At 38.4% G+C, this 19,064-nt stretch overlaps 2 protein-coding genes across 10 annotated transcripts in view; one reads left to right on the top strand and one right to left on the bottom strand.

The window, feature by feature from the left end:
• The first annotated feature begins 2 nt into the window (after positions 1 to 2).
• EXOSC8 (exosome component 8) lies at positions 3 to 10,217 on the top strand. The gene is made up of 11 exons (XM_032186546.1): positions 3 to 57; positions 1,847 to 1,883; positions 2,829 to 2,892; positions 3,986 to 4,059; positions 4,647 to 4,692; positions 5,640 to 5,745; positions 5,833 to 5,878; positions 6,137 to 6,233; positions 7,270 to 7,390; positions 9,487 to 9,593; positions 10,007 to 10,217. Exons 1-11 carry the CDS (start codon positions 41 to 43, stop codon positions 10,120 to 10,122), a joined length of 831 nt encoding a protein of 276 aa, XP_032042437.1. The 5' UTR covers positions 3 to 40; the 3' UTR covers positions 10,123 to 10,217.
• Positions 10,218 to 10,246: 29 nt separating this feature from the next.
• SUPT20H (SPT20 homolog, SAGA complex component) overlaps positions 10,247 to 19,064 on the bottom strand; it is a 34,680-nt gene continuing 25,862 nt past the window's right edge. For 4 of the 9 annotated variants that reach the window (XM_032186463.1, XM_032186511.1, XM_032186473.1 and 1 more), the window contains exons 20-23: positions 18,292 to 18,446; positions 15,864 to 15,919; positions 12,150 to 12,255; positions 11,434 to 11,611 (exon numbers count right to left, since the gene is read on the bottom strand). In XM_032186463.1, the coding sequence (XP_032042354.1) occupies positions 11,460 to 11,611; positions 12,150 to 12,255; positions 15,864 to 15,919; positions 18,292 to 18,446 (469 nt within the window). In that variant the 3' untranslated portion in view covers positions 11,434 to 11,459. Of the gene's footprint in view, positions 10,685 to 11,433; positions 11,612 to 12,149; positions 12,256 to 15,863; positions 15,920 to 18,291; positions 18,447 to 19,064 lie in introns of those variants that run through there. The other 5 variants (XM_032186492.1, XM_032186527.1, XM_032186501.1 and 2 more) reach the window with 4 other exon arrangements.

The following is a 19,064-nucleotide window of genomic DNA, read 5'->3' as shown; positions in this document are numbered from 1 at the left end:
ACCCGGGGAAGGGAGGAGAAAGGAGGGGAAAGGCAGCGGCATGGCGACGGCGTTCAAGTAAGCGCGGGGCGCTGGGGCGGCCCCTCGCGGCTCTTCCCTGCCAGGGGATGGCTGCCGGGGGTTGCAGGCGGATCGGGGGAGCCCCCGGCTTCTCGCCTCGTCTTGGGACCGTGGGTTCTGCCTGCTGGGTGAAATGGGGTGTCGCGAGTGATCGGGAAACGGGGTGTCGCGACTGGTCGTGGGGGGTGGGTGCGGAGGGGTGCTGGACCCTTCTACCGGGGCTGGGGGGAGGAGAGCGGAGGAGCCCCCATGAGACGCGGGGACTCCGTGTGCTGGCTTCCGTGGGGATACGCCTGCTTATTTTGTTCTACGTACACGTTATAAAACGTGCGTGCCTGTGTGTCTGTCTGTCTCTGTCTGTGTCTCTGTGTGTGTGTGTAACAGCGCCGCTGTCAGTGCCTGCATCTCAGCATGGCTGAGTGCGGGGCCCTGCGCTTCGGTCACAACAACCCCCTGCAGCGCTGCAGGCTTGGCACAGAGTGACTCGAAAGCTGTGCAGAGGAAAAGGATCTGGGGTTTTGGCTGGTGCTCGCCTGAATATGAGCCAGCAGTGTGGCCAGGTGGCCAAGAAGGCCAATGGCGTCCTGGCTTGTATCAGGAATAGTATGGCCAGCAGGATCAGGGCGGTGATCGACCCCCTGTACTCTGCTCTGCTGAGGCCACATCTCAAGTACTGTGTTGGGTCACTCAGTACAAGAAGGACATGGAGGCCCTGGAGCATGTCCGGAGCAGGGCTGCGAAGCTGGTGAAGGGCCTGGAGCACAAGTCCTGTGAGGAGCGGCTGAGGGAGCTGGGGGTGTTTGGTCTGGGGAAGAGGAAGCTCAGGGGAGACCCCATTACTCTCTACAACTGCCTGAAAGGAAGGTGTGGGGAGCTGTGGGTCAGCCTCTTCTCACAGGTAACCAGTGACAGGACCAGGGGGAATGGCCTCAAGTTGTGCCAGGGGAGGTTCAGGTTGGAAATAAGGAGACATTTCTGCTCAGAAAGAGCAGTCAGGCACTGGGACGGGTTGCCCAGGGAGGTGGTGGAGTCACCGTCCCTGGGGGTGTTCAAGGAGAGGTTGGACGTGGTGCTTGGGGACATGGGTTAGTGGATGACAGTGGTAGCAGGGGATGGTTGGACCAGATGATCTTGGAGGTCTTTTGAATGATTCTGTGATTCTAAACATGTGAAAGCATTGCTCAAATACTAAAACAACACATATGAAACAACACTTCTTTCAACCTTAATGTTCTGTGCTTAAAATCCCAATGCACAAACTATGTTGGCAGTATCTGAGTAATAATAAACATCAGTTATTTCTCAACTGAAGCATAAAGCATTTCTCACAATTTTTTATTTTTTCCTGAAGATTCTAAACAATGTAATATTTCATGTAGTGTTTTTTTTTTTTTTGTTTTGTGCATCTGAATGCAGTCATTGAGCTACCAAATATTACAGATACTGTAATAAAATTACCCTTTCTGCAACTCTTCAAATTAATAGGCATTTAGTTAATATTATTGAGGTGAAAGCTGGTAGCTTGTGCTAGGTGTATGTGCATGCAGATTCCTTGTGAAGAAGTATTTTGGAAAATGTATGACAAAAAAAGTTTGTTTCTTCATCTTTACTGTTTCTTAGATCAGTCTAGAGTTGCCAAGTTTTTCGTATTCTTATTTCGTATTACTAAGCAGCTTTGCAAGCCATCTTGATTCTTAGATTATTTGTTATTGTAGGATAGCACTTGCTTTTTCTTTTTGCTCTCCTTGGAAGCTTGTGTGTAAATATCCTTTCTTATTTATTGTAGGACAGTGGAACCGTTGGAATACTATAGAAGATTTTTGGTGAGTAAAACATGATGTCGTTTATAAATTGGTTGGAAGCAATTCTTGTGTACTCAAGCTTTTTTAATTTGCATGAAAACTTGAAACTGTAAGGGAAAAACAACTCACTAAGTTGAGGAAAAATGCTTGTAGCTCTTCAGAACTTGTTTTTCCTCCTGTCCCTGTCATTGATTCTGTGGCAGGTTGTGTTCCTGTTTAACTCCAGATGTGAAAATGCTTTTGTTGGCCTCAAAATGAGTCTGAGTTAAATTTGACCAAGGTGGTGCTGCAGGCTTGTGTCTAGTGCAAAGCGACTTGGCATTCAGTTGCTACTAAAAATAATAAAAAATATTGCTACTAACTGTGCTCACTGTAACTGTGAAGGAGAGCCTCTTTTTTTCTGTATGCTTTACACTAAAATAATATTGATTTGGAAACGAATACGGCATTACTTCTATCAGTTTCAGTTCTTGTAATTGAACCAAAAGTTTTGATTTTGAGAAGCTTGAAATTGTGATGAATAATAGTTCAGATCTAACGTGATAACAAATTGGTGTTGCTTCTAACTTAAGGTTTGGGTTCTGCTGAACAGCTTCTGACTGACAATATTTAGAGGTGTTTTTTGTTTTGTTTCATTTTGGTTCACTGTAATGTTCGTTTTCTGAATCTAGCCTGTAGTACTTATCCTTGAGACAGACAATCAATCTATTGTTATATTTATTTTCTAAAGAAGTTACAATAAATAAAAAAAATGCTGATCCTGCAATCGCAAACAGGGCATCTATTGATGAAAAACTGTCTGGAACGTGATCAAGCTTTTCCTAGCAATTTTGTAGCTGTGTATTTCCACCAAAATGGAGAATGCTTTTTATATAAACTTACCAATGTATTATTTGATAAAATATATCTGGTGTGTTATTTGATAAGAATATGTTTTCTAACTTGAAATTTGTAATTTCTATGTAGAAAGAGAACTGTCGACCTGATGGGAGGGAGCTAGGTGAATTCCGGGCAACCACTGTCAACATAGGTAAGTGGAATAATAATGATAATGTGGGTATTATTAATCTCTCATTGCAATAGCCAGTACCCTTAATGACTTGCTTATCACTTATCTTGGTGCTTGAATTTTGAAACAAGGAAGAGGAAGGATTTTTATTTATAGTTCCAACAAACATTAAAAAGAATGCATGGTACAGTAATATTTTTGAGCATTTTTCTCTGGCCTGCCCTGGGCTGGTATGCACAGCAAAATTTAGGTGGTCTTAGAAGTGTGGCTCCTTTTAAGAACAGCAGCTTCATGTTCTGGATGCTGAAGGCAGCGTCTATCCACATACTGATAAGTGCACAGCTGATCCCTGGCATCTTGAAAGGTACTGACTCCTGGCCTGCGCTTTGTTCTAAGTTCGATGAGCAGCTGGCTCAAGTAGAGGCAAGATGCCTTATGTGCAGTGAGCAGCAGGCCTTAACTACCTTTGTTAGACCTTGCTGTGATTTCTGGAAAAAAATACATAGATTAGCATGTGCCACCATGGAATGGTTGCTGGTTATTGCTGAAACAAACACTGCAGATCTTTTCCATTGTACAATGTTGTCTTTTCATGAGGGCTTGCTGTAAGTCACTCAAAAAGTCATCTTGTGATAACCATCCCTGATTACTGGTTTAAAAATTTTCCGTCGATAGGATCTGTGATCTAGAGCTGGTTTACCTGCTTGTGTGGTAAAAGGTACATTTTCATCTAGTAGAGCATTGACTGCTATTAATGTAAAGAATATTATTAGTTCAAATTTGCATCAATGTACAAAACACAATCTGTTGTACATGAAAAAAATTGGTCAAGGTAATAATGAGGCAGGCTTATTCTGTAACATTTTGGGAGAAAATGCTAGCAGTATATTTTGGATAATGGATTCAGCAATCCTTAGCTTGAATTTTAAGGATGCTAATAATCCAGTGTTCTGACTTTGATAGAGAGAGGGGATCTGTTCCCATCCTTGATTCATCAACTTTGTTTAGCCTGTGTTTAGTTTAAAATGACGGAGATTAAGCACTTTATGAAGGTGGATGTTAATTAAGGTCCTTTGAATGAAAGATTTTATTGAACAGTACTTTCTCTCTTCAGGTTCAATTACAACTGCGGACGGGTCTGCCCTGGTGAAATTGGGAAATACGACAGTAATTTGTGGAGTTAAGGCGGTATGGTTGGTTTTGATTTTAACTTGGCTGTTAGCTGAATTTGTTTATTTGTCTGTAGAATGCATCTCCTGCCAACTTACAATAATATGCCAGTCAGATCCAATTACATTATTTTATGAGTTACTTTCAGGCGTCAAAGATATTATTATTTCATTGTCTAGTGCTGCTTGTACATTCTGAGAATGTGTATTTTTGTGGTGTGTACTGTGTATGGCGAAAGATATGCACAAAAATACAGAGCTTTTATTATCTAGAAATAACAGTAATTGAAGAGTTTCTGGAGACTGATCAGTAAGTGGGTTGGTAATTAGTTGGCCGGACTGTGAAGTGCCTTGTTGCCTCAGCTTTACTGGTGGCCTGCCGTGAACCCTGAGATAAATCACTTCACACCCCTGCATGCAGTGAGAAGTCTTCCCATTGGCAAAATACAGTTTGTTACCCATGAACTTGCAACTGACTGATGAAAAATAGCTCTTTTAAATCAAACTGTTATGATATCTGGCAAGAAAATGACACTTCGCACTTAGAATAGCTGGAAATATTTTTGAACAAAATTAAGCTCTTCATTTCTTCCTTTTTTACTCCAGGAACTTGCTGCACCTGCAGTAGATTCTGCTAATAAAGGATATATTGGTAAGCTTTTTGTTCTTACTAGTATTTTTTTTAGTGCTTCAGCTAAAAGTAAAGATGAAGTGTGCTGTGAAGGCCTCATTAACGGAAAGAAATCGGGTGAAACTGTATTACTTTCCGTAAAATCAGTTTTCAAATTGACATTTGGGACATGTTAATTCAGAAATTTCAGAATTCCCCTGCTCTGCTTGTGAGTTTTCTATGCAAAGCTACTTTCTCATTCCTGCTTCCAGACCGGGATAAAAATAAACCCTCAGCGAGGGATGTTTGTTAAGGGGAGAAAGGTAGTTCATCTGTAAGATTGGGCCATGCAAGGTTGTGCAAAGGCATGTTAACTTTTGTCTTGAAGTCCCAATAGACAAAAAAGGCTACACAAACTGCGTGTTTCTCAGAGAACTGTAGAAATCCCAACATCCTCACTCCTGTGCAGTTTCTTGTGAAATAAAACCATTCAGCGGAACAGAGAGCTCATGTGAAATCCCCTTTTTATATGTGGATTTTTTTTTCCACAAAAGTTTATGCATGTTTTTGCTTCCAGTCTAAAGCATCAAGTTTTAATGGTTGATGAAAAGCAGATAGCATACCAGTAAGGTCAGGCAGTGGGATGAAAATGGTGCTGTTCCTTGAGCTAGTTAAGAATGCTTAACACTTAGGGAAGAGTGTGTGAGGTCATGATACTCACAGAAGGAATCCAAACAGAAAATGGTTAAGTACAAGTATTTGCTTTTCTGTGGAACATACCTTTTCCAAGTACAGACTTCTACAAGCTCTTGAGTACAAACTCATTCATAAGTAACTGTTTTTGAAGGGTGAAGTAGGAAGGCTTGACTGAAGAATTCTTGGTCTTGCTTTTCGTTTGAAGTACGTAAAATGGTATTAAAAGTGCATATTATCTTATTTTGATTTCCCATGCCATGATTAGTTTATAACTGATGATTTTTGTTACCTAGTTCCAAATGTAGAACTGCCATCCCTCTGTTCAACAAGGTTTCGCTCTGGACCTCCTGGCGAAGAGGCTCAAGCAGCAAGCCAGTTCATTGCCGATGTGATTGAAAAGTAAGGACCTTCTTACTGTGTTTACACCACAAACAACTCTGAAAGACAATTTTCTATTTGCTGTTTTATTTTCTCATTTTATTTTAGTTCACAGATAATAGCGAAAGAAGATCTGTGCATTGCAAATGGCAAGGTAAGTTGTATCTTAAGTTGTATATAAATACATACTAGCAAGATCATGGTGGTAAGACTTTATAGAAGGTATTGGGGGTTATAGTTTTTTTTTTTTTTTTTTTTTTTTTTCAATTTACATAGCTTGGTTTAGGTCTAAAGCATAAAATTTTGTTCTTACGAAAGAAGTATCTTTGTTTGTGTGGCCAGTGTTCTCTTAGATATTGCACCATCTGCTTAGCTGCTGTAGTAACTCACATGTGCAAACCTTTTTTGATAGCTTGCTTGGGTGTTATACTGTGACATCATATGTCTGGACTACGATGGAAACATCTTGGATGCCAGTGTCTTTGCTTTGTTAGCAGCATTAAAAAATGGTAAGTCTTCTGTAGAGTAAGAAACACTCTGATTGCTGTTGCTTGGAGAAATATGTTAGTTTTTAATCATGAGGGAAAATAACTGCCTCACAGTTCCTTAAGTCTGCTTTTTTCTGTCACCTAAATTACTAAATTGGGAATACAGAGTGGAACTGATGGGAAGGATTCCATAGATATGTAACAGCTGGGCAGTAAGATCTTTTTGTATGCATATTATTGCTGTCTTGTAAGATTAATAGCCATTCTGAGTGTTTTTCTGTCTCAGAAATCAGAATCTTTCAGCAGAGGTCACAAACAACTTTAATGTCTAGTAGAGCACCTTACCTTGTTCATCTGTGTTGCGTAGGCAGAACAAGCTGTTGGGAGCTTAGCTTATTTTGTCAAAACACTATGTTTGTAGCTTCATGTGTTATAGTTTGAAAGAATCATTTTCATGCATGCTATATAGATATGATTATTCACAAGGTGTGGGTTATATATGCATGTAGGAGACAGCATAAAGAGTTAGAGGAAGGCTTCCTTTTCTAAGCGTTGAATTGCTTGCCTTTGAATTCCCATAGCTAATTTGCTCTTGATTTCCTCGTCTCCATTACTGGGTTGTTAGAGTGAGAGTTACCTTAAGATTGGATTGTACTTTTTCTACAGATGTATAAAATACATGAGATGAGACTATATGTATATATTTGGTTTTACATGTCCTGTAGGCATTTTTTGGGGAAAAAATGTTTTTTGTTCAATTTGAGACTAAAGGTGTTGTAATTGTATGTATGGTATTTTGGAAGCAGAAAATGCTAGGGAGGAATGTTACTTTCAAGAGAAAAGCAAAATAGTTACTTGAATAGCTAGTTTTAAGCTAAACAGGTTGCTTGAATTCAAAAAAATGGAACACTGTTAATATAACCAAAATCCCATTCTCATCTGCTTTCCGATATGGTAAAAGGACAGCTTGAATATTTCAGCGGTCTAGGACATCTTTAGGCCTACTGAAAGTAGCAGTGTTTAATACTATTCTATTGTCATTTTTTCACCTCTTCAGTCCAGTTGCCATCTGTTACTATAAATGAAGAAACTGGTTTGTCGGAAGTTAATTTAAAACAGAAGAATCCCCTGGTTATCAGAAAGCATCCAGTTGCCACCTCCTTTGCTATATTTGATGAGTAAGTTCCTAACTGTTTTGTACTTACGAAAACAAGTGTGAATCTAAAAGAAATAGTGAAAACATGAGGATGCTACTGGTGTTTCTGCACTTATCCGCTGCTGGTGAAGGACACGAGGGTTCAGGCAGTGCTGTTTTGCTATCTCTTATATCCAAGGCGTGTCTTGCTGAACTGATTTGTAGTTCTGCAGTATGGATGAGTATGCAGCAAACAAACAACAGTTTGTCCAACTTCCTCCTGTGACTTAAAGCAGAGCTGTTTCCCAGCCTAAAGGACAGGCATAAAAGTACTCTAGGGTTGAAGGTTTTGGAAAAGGTATTGATTTATGTTTATGCAGTAGCCTCTAGACGAAATAATGGTACTAACAGAGTTCATCTTTTAAAAGTTTATGTACGTAGCTGATATAAAAGATGGTAGTTTTTTGAACTGATTATATGAAGGGTTTAGTCAACAGATGAAGTAAAAAGTACTGGTCCACTCAGAACAACAAAACCTCTGGATAAATTAAAACATAATTACCCAAGATGAAGTATGACCAGCACTCTTAAGTCATTGTTCCTGTAGGTAAAGAATCTGATTATGAGAAGTCAAAATAATCCCATCTGGTAACTTGACTCCTCACCTGAAATTGTTTATTGGCTCTTCATTAGTGTAAGTATGTTAATTAAGTGTTCTGTTGCTGCATAGAAGAAAAGTAGAGAATCAAAAATACGATATTTACTGTGCTTTCAATCCATTTAAACTTTAGAGAGGTCAGGCATTTATGGCACATTTATCTGTAGTCACAGAAATTACTGATAGGCCCTTGGATTCATGGGATGGGATGGGGTGAGGGGAGTGCTAAGCTCCAATGCTGACCAGGTGATTACCAAATTAATCAAAGCAGAAAGTTACAGGCATGCTGGTGCAGAGCACTGTGGAGCTCCACAGCATGGCTCCTGTAGATAAATAGGAGCCAGGTCTGATGCATCCAACTCTCGGTGAGTACAGGTTTCCTTTGTCATGCTGCACAAGACCGATGCTGCACAGTGTGTGTGGGTAGAATAAAAAAGTAGCATTTTTGAGTAGCATAGCTAAGGACTGATATTTTTATTAAACTGTAGCTCTGAAAGAGCAATCTGAAACTGTTGGTTCAAGTGTAAATTACCCAGAAAATCCTTTTTAAAAATTATGCACTGCATGAGCTCAAATCAAAAAATTCTTCCAATTATTTAACGGGCATTCAGCCTTACTGCTATTCCCCCAAAACTTGCCATAATCATTCAGTTTAGGTGCACTGTAGCTGGTAGGTTGAAGTTGATTACATCAAACTCTCACACAAAACGTAGTTAACCCATGTAAACTGAGGCTTCGTAAAAACTTCGGGTATAGTTTGTTTGGCTATATCATAACTCAGAAGCAAAATGTTTGTACTACCTGTTTGTTTGTTTGTTTTTGAAAGAAACCTAAGGCTAATGTGTTGTTGTTTGGCTTTTTAAGTTCAAGCTCTTATTGTGCAAAGTTGTCTTTTAGTTGATACCCTTCTTTTCATTGGTTTGCTCAATTTTTAACTTGAAAACTAGTATTTTCTCCTTTAATGATCTGCATTGTCTGACGTATTTGACAGCTTATTTTGGTTTTCTTAAGGAACTCAGTAACCATTTTTGAACTATTCACTGTCTGAGTGATGTTAGAGCTCTCTGACAAGCAACTGAGAGCCACTTTGGTGGATTTACCATTAAAAATGTATTTTACCTTAAGGTCTGGTATAGATTAGTGAAGGCTACACGTAAAAACATTGTCTTTGCTAAACTATGAAATAAGTGGTTGTATACTACAAATAACATTTTTAACAGTATTCTCCTGCAATACTACAGGTCTATAAAACTTGCACATATAGATGTATTTTGACAGCTGGTATTTTAACAGATGTATACACCATTTCCCTTTTTTTTAAACTAGTACGTGGTGGGGAAAAAACAACAGATGAGTTTGAACACTAAATCAATCTAGAATTATTTTATAACACTACATTAAAATTAATTAGAAAATATATTTTGCAGCCATGTTAATGGAACATCATGTACTAACGTCTGCATATATTTTTCTTTCAAAAGCACGTTACTCATAGTTGATCCAACTGCTGAAGAAGAAGACTTAGCAACTGGAACAGTAACTGTTGTAACTGATGAAGAAGATAGACTCTGTTCCGTCCATAAGCCAGGTACTTCCAAGCTCATTGCATAGGAACCTATGAAGAGGATGGTCTCTTCTTGACCTATATGTTATATACCCCCCCCATTTTTTTTTTTTTTTGTAAAATGTGTGCACTTTATGATAACAGATGGGTTAAGTACTGATTAAATCACTTACTCTTGAAATTCACTTTGAAAGAGGTGGCATGACTGCTGTCATAGCTTACCCTACACATAGCAAACGACAAATCTTGAGCGTGTCTACTGTTTAGGTCTGGTGTGTTTGTCTTCTGTGCCTGAGGCTATATTTGAAGAAGCTGTATGTTTTCTTCAGGCGAAAGTTGAGAGAATTACTGTATTAATACTCTGACTTAGAAAACACATTTAAGGATACTTAATTGAAGCATAAGTGGAAATTCAAGTTGTTCCTTTCAATTCTTAGGTGGAAGTCCTCTGACAGGTGCCAAGCTTCAGGACTGTATCACCAGAGCCATCACAAGACACAAAGAAGTAAAGAAGCTGATAGACAAAGTAACAAAAAGCATAAAGCCCAACTGAACAAAAGGCAAGATCTTTTCAAAAGTGGATTTGTAAAAATTGTATTTGTTACAGTGTTCACAAACCTTTTTATACTAAATAAACAAATACCAATACTACATTTACAAAGTTCATTTTTTTTCTAAAATGTTTTCCACCCTTATACTATGTACAATGCTGCTGAATGGTAAAAAATACAAGATAAAACATTCTGTTAAAAAATTAAGTGACTTAAAAGGAAACCAGACCCTAGCTGCTTTATCAATGAAGTTGCCACGTTATATAGGGGTAGCTTCCAAAAACAGTTTATTTCAGTGTAAGGTCAAAAGGTCGGTTTCCCACCAGTAATATAAAACACTGATTTGTTTTAAGCTTTCTCCTTTTTGAACTGGAAATAAAAATCACCTCTGAATCATTTTTATAGAGGAAAAAAATGCAAGTCTCAGGATTTTGGAGGGACTGGTGTGCCTCTTTTCCTTTTACTTTTTGAGTGGCTGCCTGAATGCTGTTGATGTCGCAGGTGAGCTGCTTGTGCTGCTGCTGCTGCCGCCATAGCCATTTGATGCTGCAAGAATCGCAACTGCTGCCACGAAGGAGAAGGGGAAGAAAAAAAGCTTGTTAGTGTTAGCTATAAAGCTATGTTTCACATCAGAAAGAATGACAGGAAGGTGGAAAAAAAAACAAAACTGAGGAGGCACTAGGTTAACAAAAGGAATACATCATGTACTGGGGCAATGAGTACAGTCAAGCAGCACCAGTGGCACAGAAGCCTGCTAAGGGCATATCTAACATTGTACACGTTCTCAGACAGCTATTTCTTTGCCCTTTCTCTCCATTGCAGTAACTGCAGTAACTCAGCAACTTCAGTGAACGTTTGGTGATGTGGTACATTTTTAGCATCATACCTTTCCTGTGTATGTGGTGTTTTCTTTGTGTATCACAAGGAGACCGTGTGCTAAAAGTATTTAAATATTTTCATAAAGCATCTGAATAACAGAATGCTAAAGAAATGCTTTATCAGAGATGTACATACTGACTGTAGCTGTGCTACACTGGAACTTACAGGTGCTTCAAGTGTCTTTCTTTTGCAAGCCTAATGGCACCTGGCAGAGCTTATTTAGTAATGTGCCACAAGCACTCCTTGAATGTTAGCAAATCAGGAAGGTGGATGGCTTAAATGAATAAAAATAAAGGCAGTGCTCCAAGCTGAGAGAACTACACATTTTAAGTCTTTCACGATAGTTTGTCTGAATTCTTTTTTTTTTTTTTTTTAATTTCAGACTGTAAAGACAGTTTAAAAAAAAAAAGGAGATTCTTTGTTTTGGAGCTGAGAATCGTATTTTTTCTTTCTTTTTTTTTTAAACAGAGTGAAGTTGCTGGATTACTTGTATCTGTTGCTGCTGCTGCTGCAAGGCTTGTTGTTGCTGTTGTAAGGCAGAAGAGAGCTGGAGTCTCTGCTGAGGAAGGCTTTGCCCAGGTCTGTTCACGGCAGAGCCAAGCTGAGACAACACTAAGAAAGGAGAAGGGGAAAGCAGGCAGGTCAAAGAGGTCAGGTTGAGTTTGTCAGGGTTGGGAAAGGAAGACATAGGAATAGAGTGTAACATAAAGGGAGGATCAACAGAATTAGTTTAAGTAAAATTGGAAGCAGTGCAGAATAAAATATACATGATATACATACTTGGTTAGTTATAACATAATTAGATTATGAAGTGCTTGTGGAGACACAAACAGGTTTCTCATACTGGATGTTAAGCACACAGTTAAAGAAACATTCTTCAATGAAGCCTGGCATGGAATTTTCCTATATTTTTTTATCGTATCAAATGTGGCTTATTCATGTGATATAACCAATTTATTACACTTAACTGCCAAACAAAGCAGAGAAGTGCATGCGTTGGTAGTGGAAGTCCAGTATTTCTTGTAAAATTCATGTGCTGATAATAAATAGCAAGTTGTTCTGTAAGACTTCTCTAAGACCAAACTTCATTTCAGTGTGAATTTATCAACATACACACTTAAATACAAAAGGAGGCTCAGCAAGCACATACCTGTGGCTTGAGGTTGCATAAAATTCCCTACTCCAGTCAGGTTAATAACAGCAGCTTGTTGGGCAGATAATGCCTGATCTTGATTGGATGGACCTTGGTCAGACCCCTAGCAAAAATGAAAAGCTTGATCCTTATTACCAAACTCAGTACCAGTAAATAAGTAAAGCCAGTGTGACGACAAGCTTCTGAAGTGCCATTTAAAAACATGTAATTCTACATTTTACAGTGCATGTAGATACAGGCTACAATGTAGTCACTACTGAAGTTTAACAAACAGATGCTGAATGCTTCCAAACAGCTGTTTGGCAGAAACAGAATTGTGCTGTCAGTCAGTAGAGATTAGTTTATGGTTGTAATCTTAGCGCATTTCCTCTCCTGCTCCCTACCCCCAAAGCCTTCAGGTGACACCTGTAACCATCCACATGCAAAGGTCCTAATCATAATCAAAATGTGAAAGGTGTGAAAACTTACATTCGCATGTTCAGATGCCTTAACATCATCAAAAAAAAATATGAACTCTTTTTAAGTTTTGTTTTCAGAACAAAGTAGCCCTGACACTAATCACACAACTGGAATTACTGGAGCCTGATCTAGTGTTTAGTGACATGAAGAGTGCTGAATTACGACCTCTTCTTGAATTGATTCAAATAGCAGGGAAATAAAATATTACACCTGATTTAAGCAAACTGCATGGCTTATCAGTTATAAGGAGGGGGAAAAAAAACAACACATGGGCTTTTGAGCTGGTGCATTTCCAGGAATTGCAATGCTTCTTAAGAATACCCATATGAAATAATGTCACTAAGACCTGGGTAAACTTGGCCAAAAGACTGGACATCAAGACATACATCATCATCTTGATGAAGACAATGAAGACAGACTTACAAAGTCATAGAACCAGCATGTGGAAAAAGACAACCCTAAGTATGAAAAAAGTAAGTATACTAGTGGTAGCACAGAGGTTTTTTTTGTCTTTTGGGACTAAAGTTTTTTCCACTAAGCACTTGGATTACAGCACTGTGAACATACACATTGTTGTCCGTAGCATGAGTTACGGAACCAAGTTAAAATGAGCTATTATGAATACTAAACAACCTTATAACCCTGAATTATAATGCATAGTAAGAAAACCATTCCTTAGGGCAAGTTAGCCAATGCAGAGATTGATTTCTTCAAAAAAAACTTTCTGCCACAGAAAGGACTTAGCCTCAAATCAGCTTTTGTGTAAACACCCGTAAAGTTAGCATGTAGAAAATAAAACACAAGAGTATAAGCTTAAATTTTATGCATAGATACAGATATATATTTAGGTAATTTGTCTAGTAACTGACATTTGGATTCTGAGAATAAGTCTGGAAGTCTCCTATTAGACTGTCACACATTTCAGAACGAGGCCTGTGACACAGGAGACTACACCATGAAAATGTTTTAAAGATTCATCTTATTTATGAACAATCTACAGCAGCACAAGCAAAATTATGACAAAATGAGTTGTGTATCCATAGAGACAATTTGGTAAACAAAAGTCTTGCATGTCTGGAAAGACAAGAGCTTGTAGTTATAAAGAACACAAAAGCAGAGCAGCTGGTTTTCCCAAATAGCTGCACCAATGATGGAAAGACCTTTAGACACAGGTACAACTAACCACTTAAATTTTTCATTTTGAGAATAGACAGAAAGGTCTCCGTCAAGTCTTTACACTTCTTCAGTGATTAACACCTTTAATACTAGTTACAAGCAGCAGAACAATAAGTGTCTTAGGATAACTTTAAAGCCTACTGACAGATTTATTTCTCTGGGGCAGAGAGCTGTGTTGTTACACCACAGGAGTGAGGATCATATGCCAGCTCATAGCAGTTGTGAGCTACGGAGCTTTAGTTACTCTGGTAATCCTGTCTGTGTTTCTTCTCTGTTCATCTGATGTCTATGGTATCTGCTCGTTAGGATAAACAGAGGCTAATTTTACACCACTCACAGTGGGCTGGCTCTCCATGGTGGAGTGAGGCAGTGCTTAGTTAGCTGGGTGCTTTGTTACAGCTCTTCTATACAGGATGAAAATAAAGGAGTATAACCCAGCTCCAGCCGTGGCAACAACTCCATTGCAGTCTTCTTCAGTTCACCAAGGTTTGGGAGGAAGACTTTCCTCTCCCATTTCAGATCTGTTGTGTAAAGGCTCCTTTAGTGTGGAGATGGGGAGAATAGGAGAAACTGATTCATCCATGTACCCCAGACTGAGGGCTGTTAGCAACACACCTCTTATTCCTGTGGGCTGCTGAGATTGCTGCTGTGGAGAAAACTGTGACAACTGCTGCTGGAGTGGGTTAAAATAAGTGAACCTCATGTAAGCTGTTGAAGATTAATAACAAAAGGCATATTTCAATCGAACTGCTGCGTTTCCCCCATCCTAGGATGAGTGTGACATTGATAATGATGTATTTCTTGGAGGATTTTCTTTTGGAAATCCTTTAAAATTCATTGATTTACAACAGCTGTTGTGTGAGGAAGCCCCATGCTCAAAATAAACCTGCATCAATTGTAGCTGGATTTTTTTTAAACAGTAAAATACATTTTAATTATTCTATTTCAACTAAAATAGCAGAGATTGCACTGATACTGGAAATGTATAGGATAGCCTTCAAAAGCACTGGATAGTAGTTTCATATACAGAGTATGCCACTGAAGTTTAATAGATGCTTCCAATAAGGCTGAAGGCCTGAAGCAAGAACTGTTGTGAAGAAGTCTCTGAAGTGAAAAAGTCTCAATTCCTCTCCCTTAACCCATTTTAATTGCAGTGCTGTGCTTTCAGCCAAATTATTCTTGTCTTTTGAGTGTCAGAGATAGCCCGAAAGGTCATACTTCAATTTGGAATTGCATAAATACAAGCAGTTAATTTTAAAGAAGAGCTCTACACTGCCTCCTGTGCCTTTCCTTTCCCGTGTTTCTGGAGTTTGTGCAGGAGTGGCAGGATGAAGTAGCAAAGCTACAGATGATCTTTTACTGGTTATTGATTTTCTGAAGCATGGTGCAACATCTGTGGCATTTTGAAGCTGCACCTCTGCAGCTCTAACTTGCAGGCAACTTCAAGATCCAGGAATTACACCCAGCTCCACTCCCTGTTCTGCTTTTTAATGGAGCTCAAACATAACAAGCACCCTTTGCTCAAGTTTCTATTTGTATGTATGCTTAAAGGAAATGAAACATTTAAATCCTTTTTGGACATCCTATCTTATATGAACTTCTACTTTCATTACCAGCAGCTCTTTCAAGTTATTATTGCACCTACCTGTGCATGTTTAGCTCAAACTTTCAGGCCTTGTATGTGTAACCCTGAGTGACTCTGCCGTACTGTTTTGTACTTTTCATATAATCCTAACTTCAGTTTCAAGAATGCTTTGCAAATAAAAGCTTAGGTAAATCCAGAAAATTGAAGATGGTATTTTAGGATTAATCTCTTGAATTCAAATGTCAGCATTTTTACATTGTTACTGAAAACTAGCTGCTTTGTTGTGAGCTGAGAATATCATTTCCACCTGATATCTTTACAGAAGTACCTTTTTCCTCATTTTAAGTGTTTTAAAAAAGCAAATGAAATTTGCAGTATATGGTTTCATCAATTGGCTTCAAAGATCTGTGGCAGCCAATACTGTAAGCAGTGCTAAGCATGTCTCTAAAGAAATGTAAGAAAGTATTATTGTGTCCAAGTATATCAATTACCTGTAGAAGATTTAAGGGCCGAAGATTTGATGCATTTTTCAAACCAAAAGGGCTGCCTGTTAAAGAAAACATCTTTTTATTAGTAGGAAGTCTTTACTTAATTATATATGTGTATTGCAATTAATACACCGTTCCACTGGGATTATTTCAAACATTTGGAAGCTGGAAAACTGGCAAGCTTAAATTTTGTACTTTAACACAAATGCTGCATTTTCCATGAAGTTGACAAGTTCACAGTTGTCCAGATTCCAAGTTAAAGAGCTGACTGAGCAGAAAGAAAACTGAATCACTGTCAAACACTGTACACTGTAACCTCTAACTTGTGTTTGCATTTATTGTAAAGACCAACATAGAGAATTTCGTGCAAGTTATTTTTTCAGCAACTCTCCTTCTGGCTTTGCAAAGTTTTACTGTTTGTACAGTAAACCTAGAAATGTCCAAGGACAGAAGGAAGTAGTGGGTTCCCAGTTTCTTGATCATTACAACAAACAACCCTTGTCCAAATCTTAGCAGCTGTACTACCCTAGAAGGGCGAATGCAAAGACACATCTGACTTGTAGGGCTTTTGGCATTATTCTGCACAGCACTCCTCAAAAATAGACTAAAAGGATGTATATGTAGTTATCTGTGAGGTGGGAACAGAACTGATTAAAATGCTCCAGTAAAACTGTAGCTCTCAAACAGAATCCCCACTGAGGTCTGCCACAGACCTAGATCAGCTCCCTACTTCCATTTGTTACATAGATGATAGTGTGAAGTAAAAATCTGACAAAACCGGTAAAGGTTGATAATGCTTGAAAGGACAGGATTAGAACTAGAAGTCATCATAGTGAATTGAAGAAAAGGTCCAAAATCAATGACACTGAATTCCAAAAAGACAAACAAACAAGTACAAAACTGAGTTAACTATCTCCGCATCTACACAGCAAGAAAAGATGTGAGAAATTAGAGAGGTCACAAACATACCCGAATAACCCGTACCACAGATTAGAAAACACACAGAAGAAAAGAACTTCTTCACACAGTTTACATTTATAGAACTGTCACAAGATGCTGTAGATAACAAAAATACAAAAGGACTCAAAAAACAATTAGACAAGTCCCCAGAACAGAAGTCTAGCACAAGCTATTAAGCAAAAAGATCCACATGGATAGTCTTCAGCTGAGAAAGTCTCAAAGCTGGAGACTGCCATAAGAGGTACAGCTGTACACCAAGGGATGTAATGCTTTACATTTGCCTGGACTTAGATTTTTTCCCCTAAATATCCTCTAATGGGCCACTGTGAGAGACAGAATATGAACTGGATGGACTTTTGGCCTAAGCCAGTATAGCCCTTCTTAGGTTCATGTAATGCTGTTGCAAGAAAATATGAACAAAAATAGGCAGACCTCACTTGGGGAAATATTAACAGGAATGTTGTGAAAGAGGTAAGATGCAGTTATTCTGCTGTGCTCCACAGCGGTAAATCAGCCAAGCTCAGGCTTGTGTCCAGTTTTGGGTATCACATTTTAAGAAGGATGTGAGCAAATTGGACAATCTAGAAAAGAGTGACAGGATTATGAAAGGTTTGAAAAATACAACCTATCAGAGAGAGAAGACAAATGTGGGACATGACAGCATGTTTCTGATACCTAGAAAGTAAAGAGAAAGAGCAAGCAACTATTTTATACGTCTGCAAGGAATTGGAGAAAAAATAATTTAATCTGCAATTGAGGAGATGCACTGTGATTAGGAGGAAACATTTTATACAGATAATGAACTACTCCAAACAGCTACTGAGGGAGACTGGAATCTTCTCCAGTGAAGGTATTTATGGACAGTTTAATATGGGTTAGACCGATTTGACTGTCTCAATATAAGGGTTGGATACCTTGATGTACCTTCTATCCTTTTGATTCAATAATCATGTATTGGGGTTCTCTGTCTTAGTTTATTTTTTTTTCTGAAAGCATAATAAAGAATTCAAATGTTGCTTTAATGAATATTGAAACTTATACATTAATATACTCATATTTAAAAGCAATAACAAACTAATTACTTGTCCATCTAGAATAAAGCAGTACCAGTGGTAGCATGAAATACCCTGCACATTTAAAATCAGAGGCCTCTTTCTAAATTCAAACATGTCTATTTTCTGGCAGTCATCATTATCAAAATTGCATCTGAATTCAGATTTTATCTCAAACATCCTGCTGGGCATACCAAAGGTACTCTGGGTGCATAGTACATTTCCCCACTCCAGTTTCTCAGAGAAACCATCTTAATCACAGCTTACAGTTAGAATGCAAAAATATTTATGTTGTTCCTAAGTTCAAGTCAACAAACAATAATCCATTCACACAATGGCCACTTTGGTCCATTGTCCTCACAACAGGTTTTTACACTGTCCCTCTCTGAAGGATGGCTTTTCAACTTATTCACACTAACCTGCTTGAGAGGCAGACTGCATTGCAGCGGGCAGTGCACTTGGTACCAGACCTCCTGATGGTAAAATGCCACTCAGATTTATACCTGCAGGGGCTATGGCACCAGTGTTGCACCCCAACATAGGGTTTGAACCACTCATCAATGTCTGTGCTCCACTGTAGAAGAGGAAAGACAACACATCAAATCCAAGTGGTACAAGCAAATCTGAGTAACTATGTTTTTGTCCTCTGTCTAAATTGTTTTCTGCAATTAGGATTGTGGATAAAGCATCAAAGTAGCTTAAAAGATCATTATGCTTAGTGTAAAACAAATATGTAAATTCATATTCTCAAACGATTGTTGAACCCATGTTCAACATGGAAAATAACCCATGGAAATATATAACCCATGGAAAATAAAACTTAAGTGGTTCTTTTATTCTAGAAACATTGAAAGATCAGTCTTCAAAATGGTTGTGCTATAATAACAAAAAGCTAAGTAACAGGTTTGTGTTTTCCTTTTGTGTCATAAAAGTCTAATAAATTAATCATTGGTAATCAGCTCCTGAACATCTTAGATAAATAAATCAAGTGCCTGATCCCTCCATTGAAGCACACCACGTGTCTTACACTGAGCATATTATACTGACTACAGAATTTTATTTTGTCTAAAAGCAGCTCACTTCATACCATATAATCTACACCTGCCAGCAGCATTATTTTTTAAAACAGCTAAATGAGTTTTACAAAGAATATTTAATCTAAGTATTTGATGAAATTGTTAGAAAACATATT

The sequence above is a fragment of the Aythya fuligula genome, chromosome 1, assembly GCF_009819795.1.
Source record: "Aythya fuligula isolate bAytFul2 chromosome 1, bAytFul2.pri, whole genome shotgun sequence".
NCBI lineage: Eukaryota > Metazoa > Chordata > Aves > Anseriformes > Anatidae > Aythya > Aythya fuligula.
Note: the sequence above shows the minus strand (reverse complement) of the source record. Positions and strands in the feature narration are given on the sequence as shown.

Coding starts and splice junctions, on each gene's coding strand:
- EXOSC8 (XM_032186546.1), top strand. Junction 5,879..6,136: donor TGTGCATTGCAAATGGCAAG/GTAAGTTGTATC, acceptor CTTTTTTGATAG/CTTGCTTGGGTGTTATACTG. Junction 6,234..7,269: donor GTTAGCAGCATTAAAAAATG/GTAAGTCTTCTG, acceptor TCACCTCTTCAG/TCCAGTTGCCATCTGTTACT.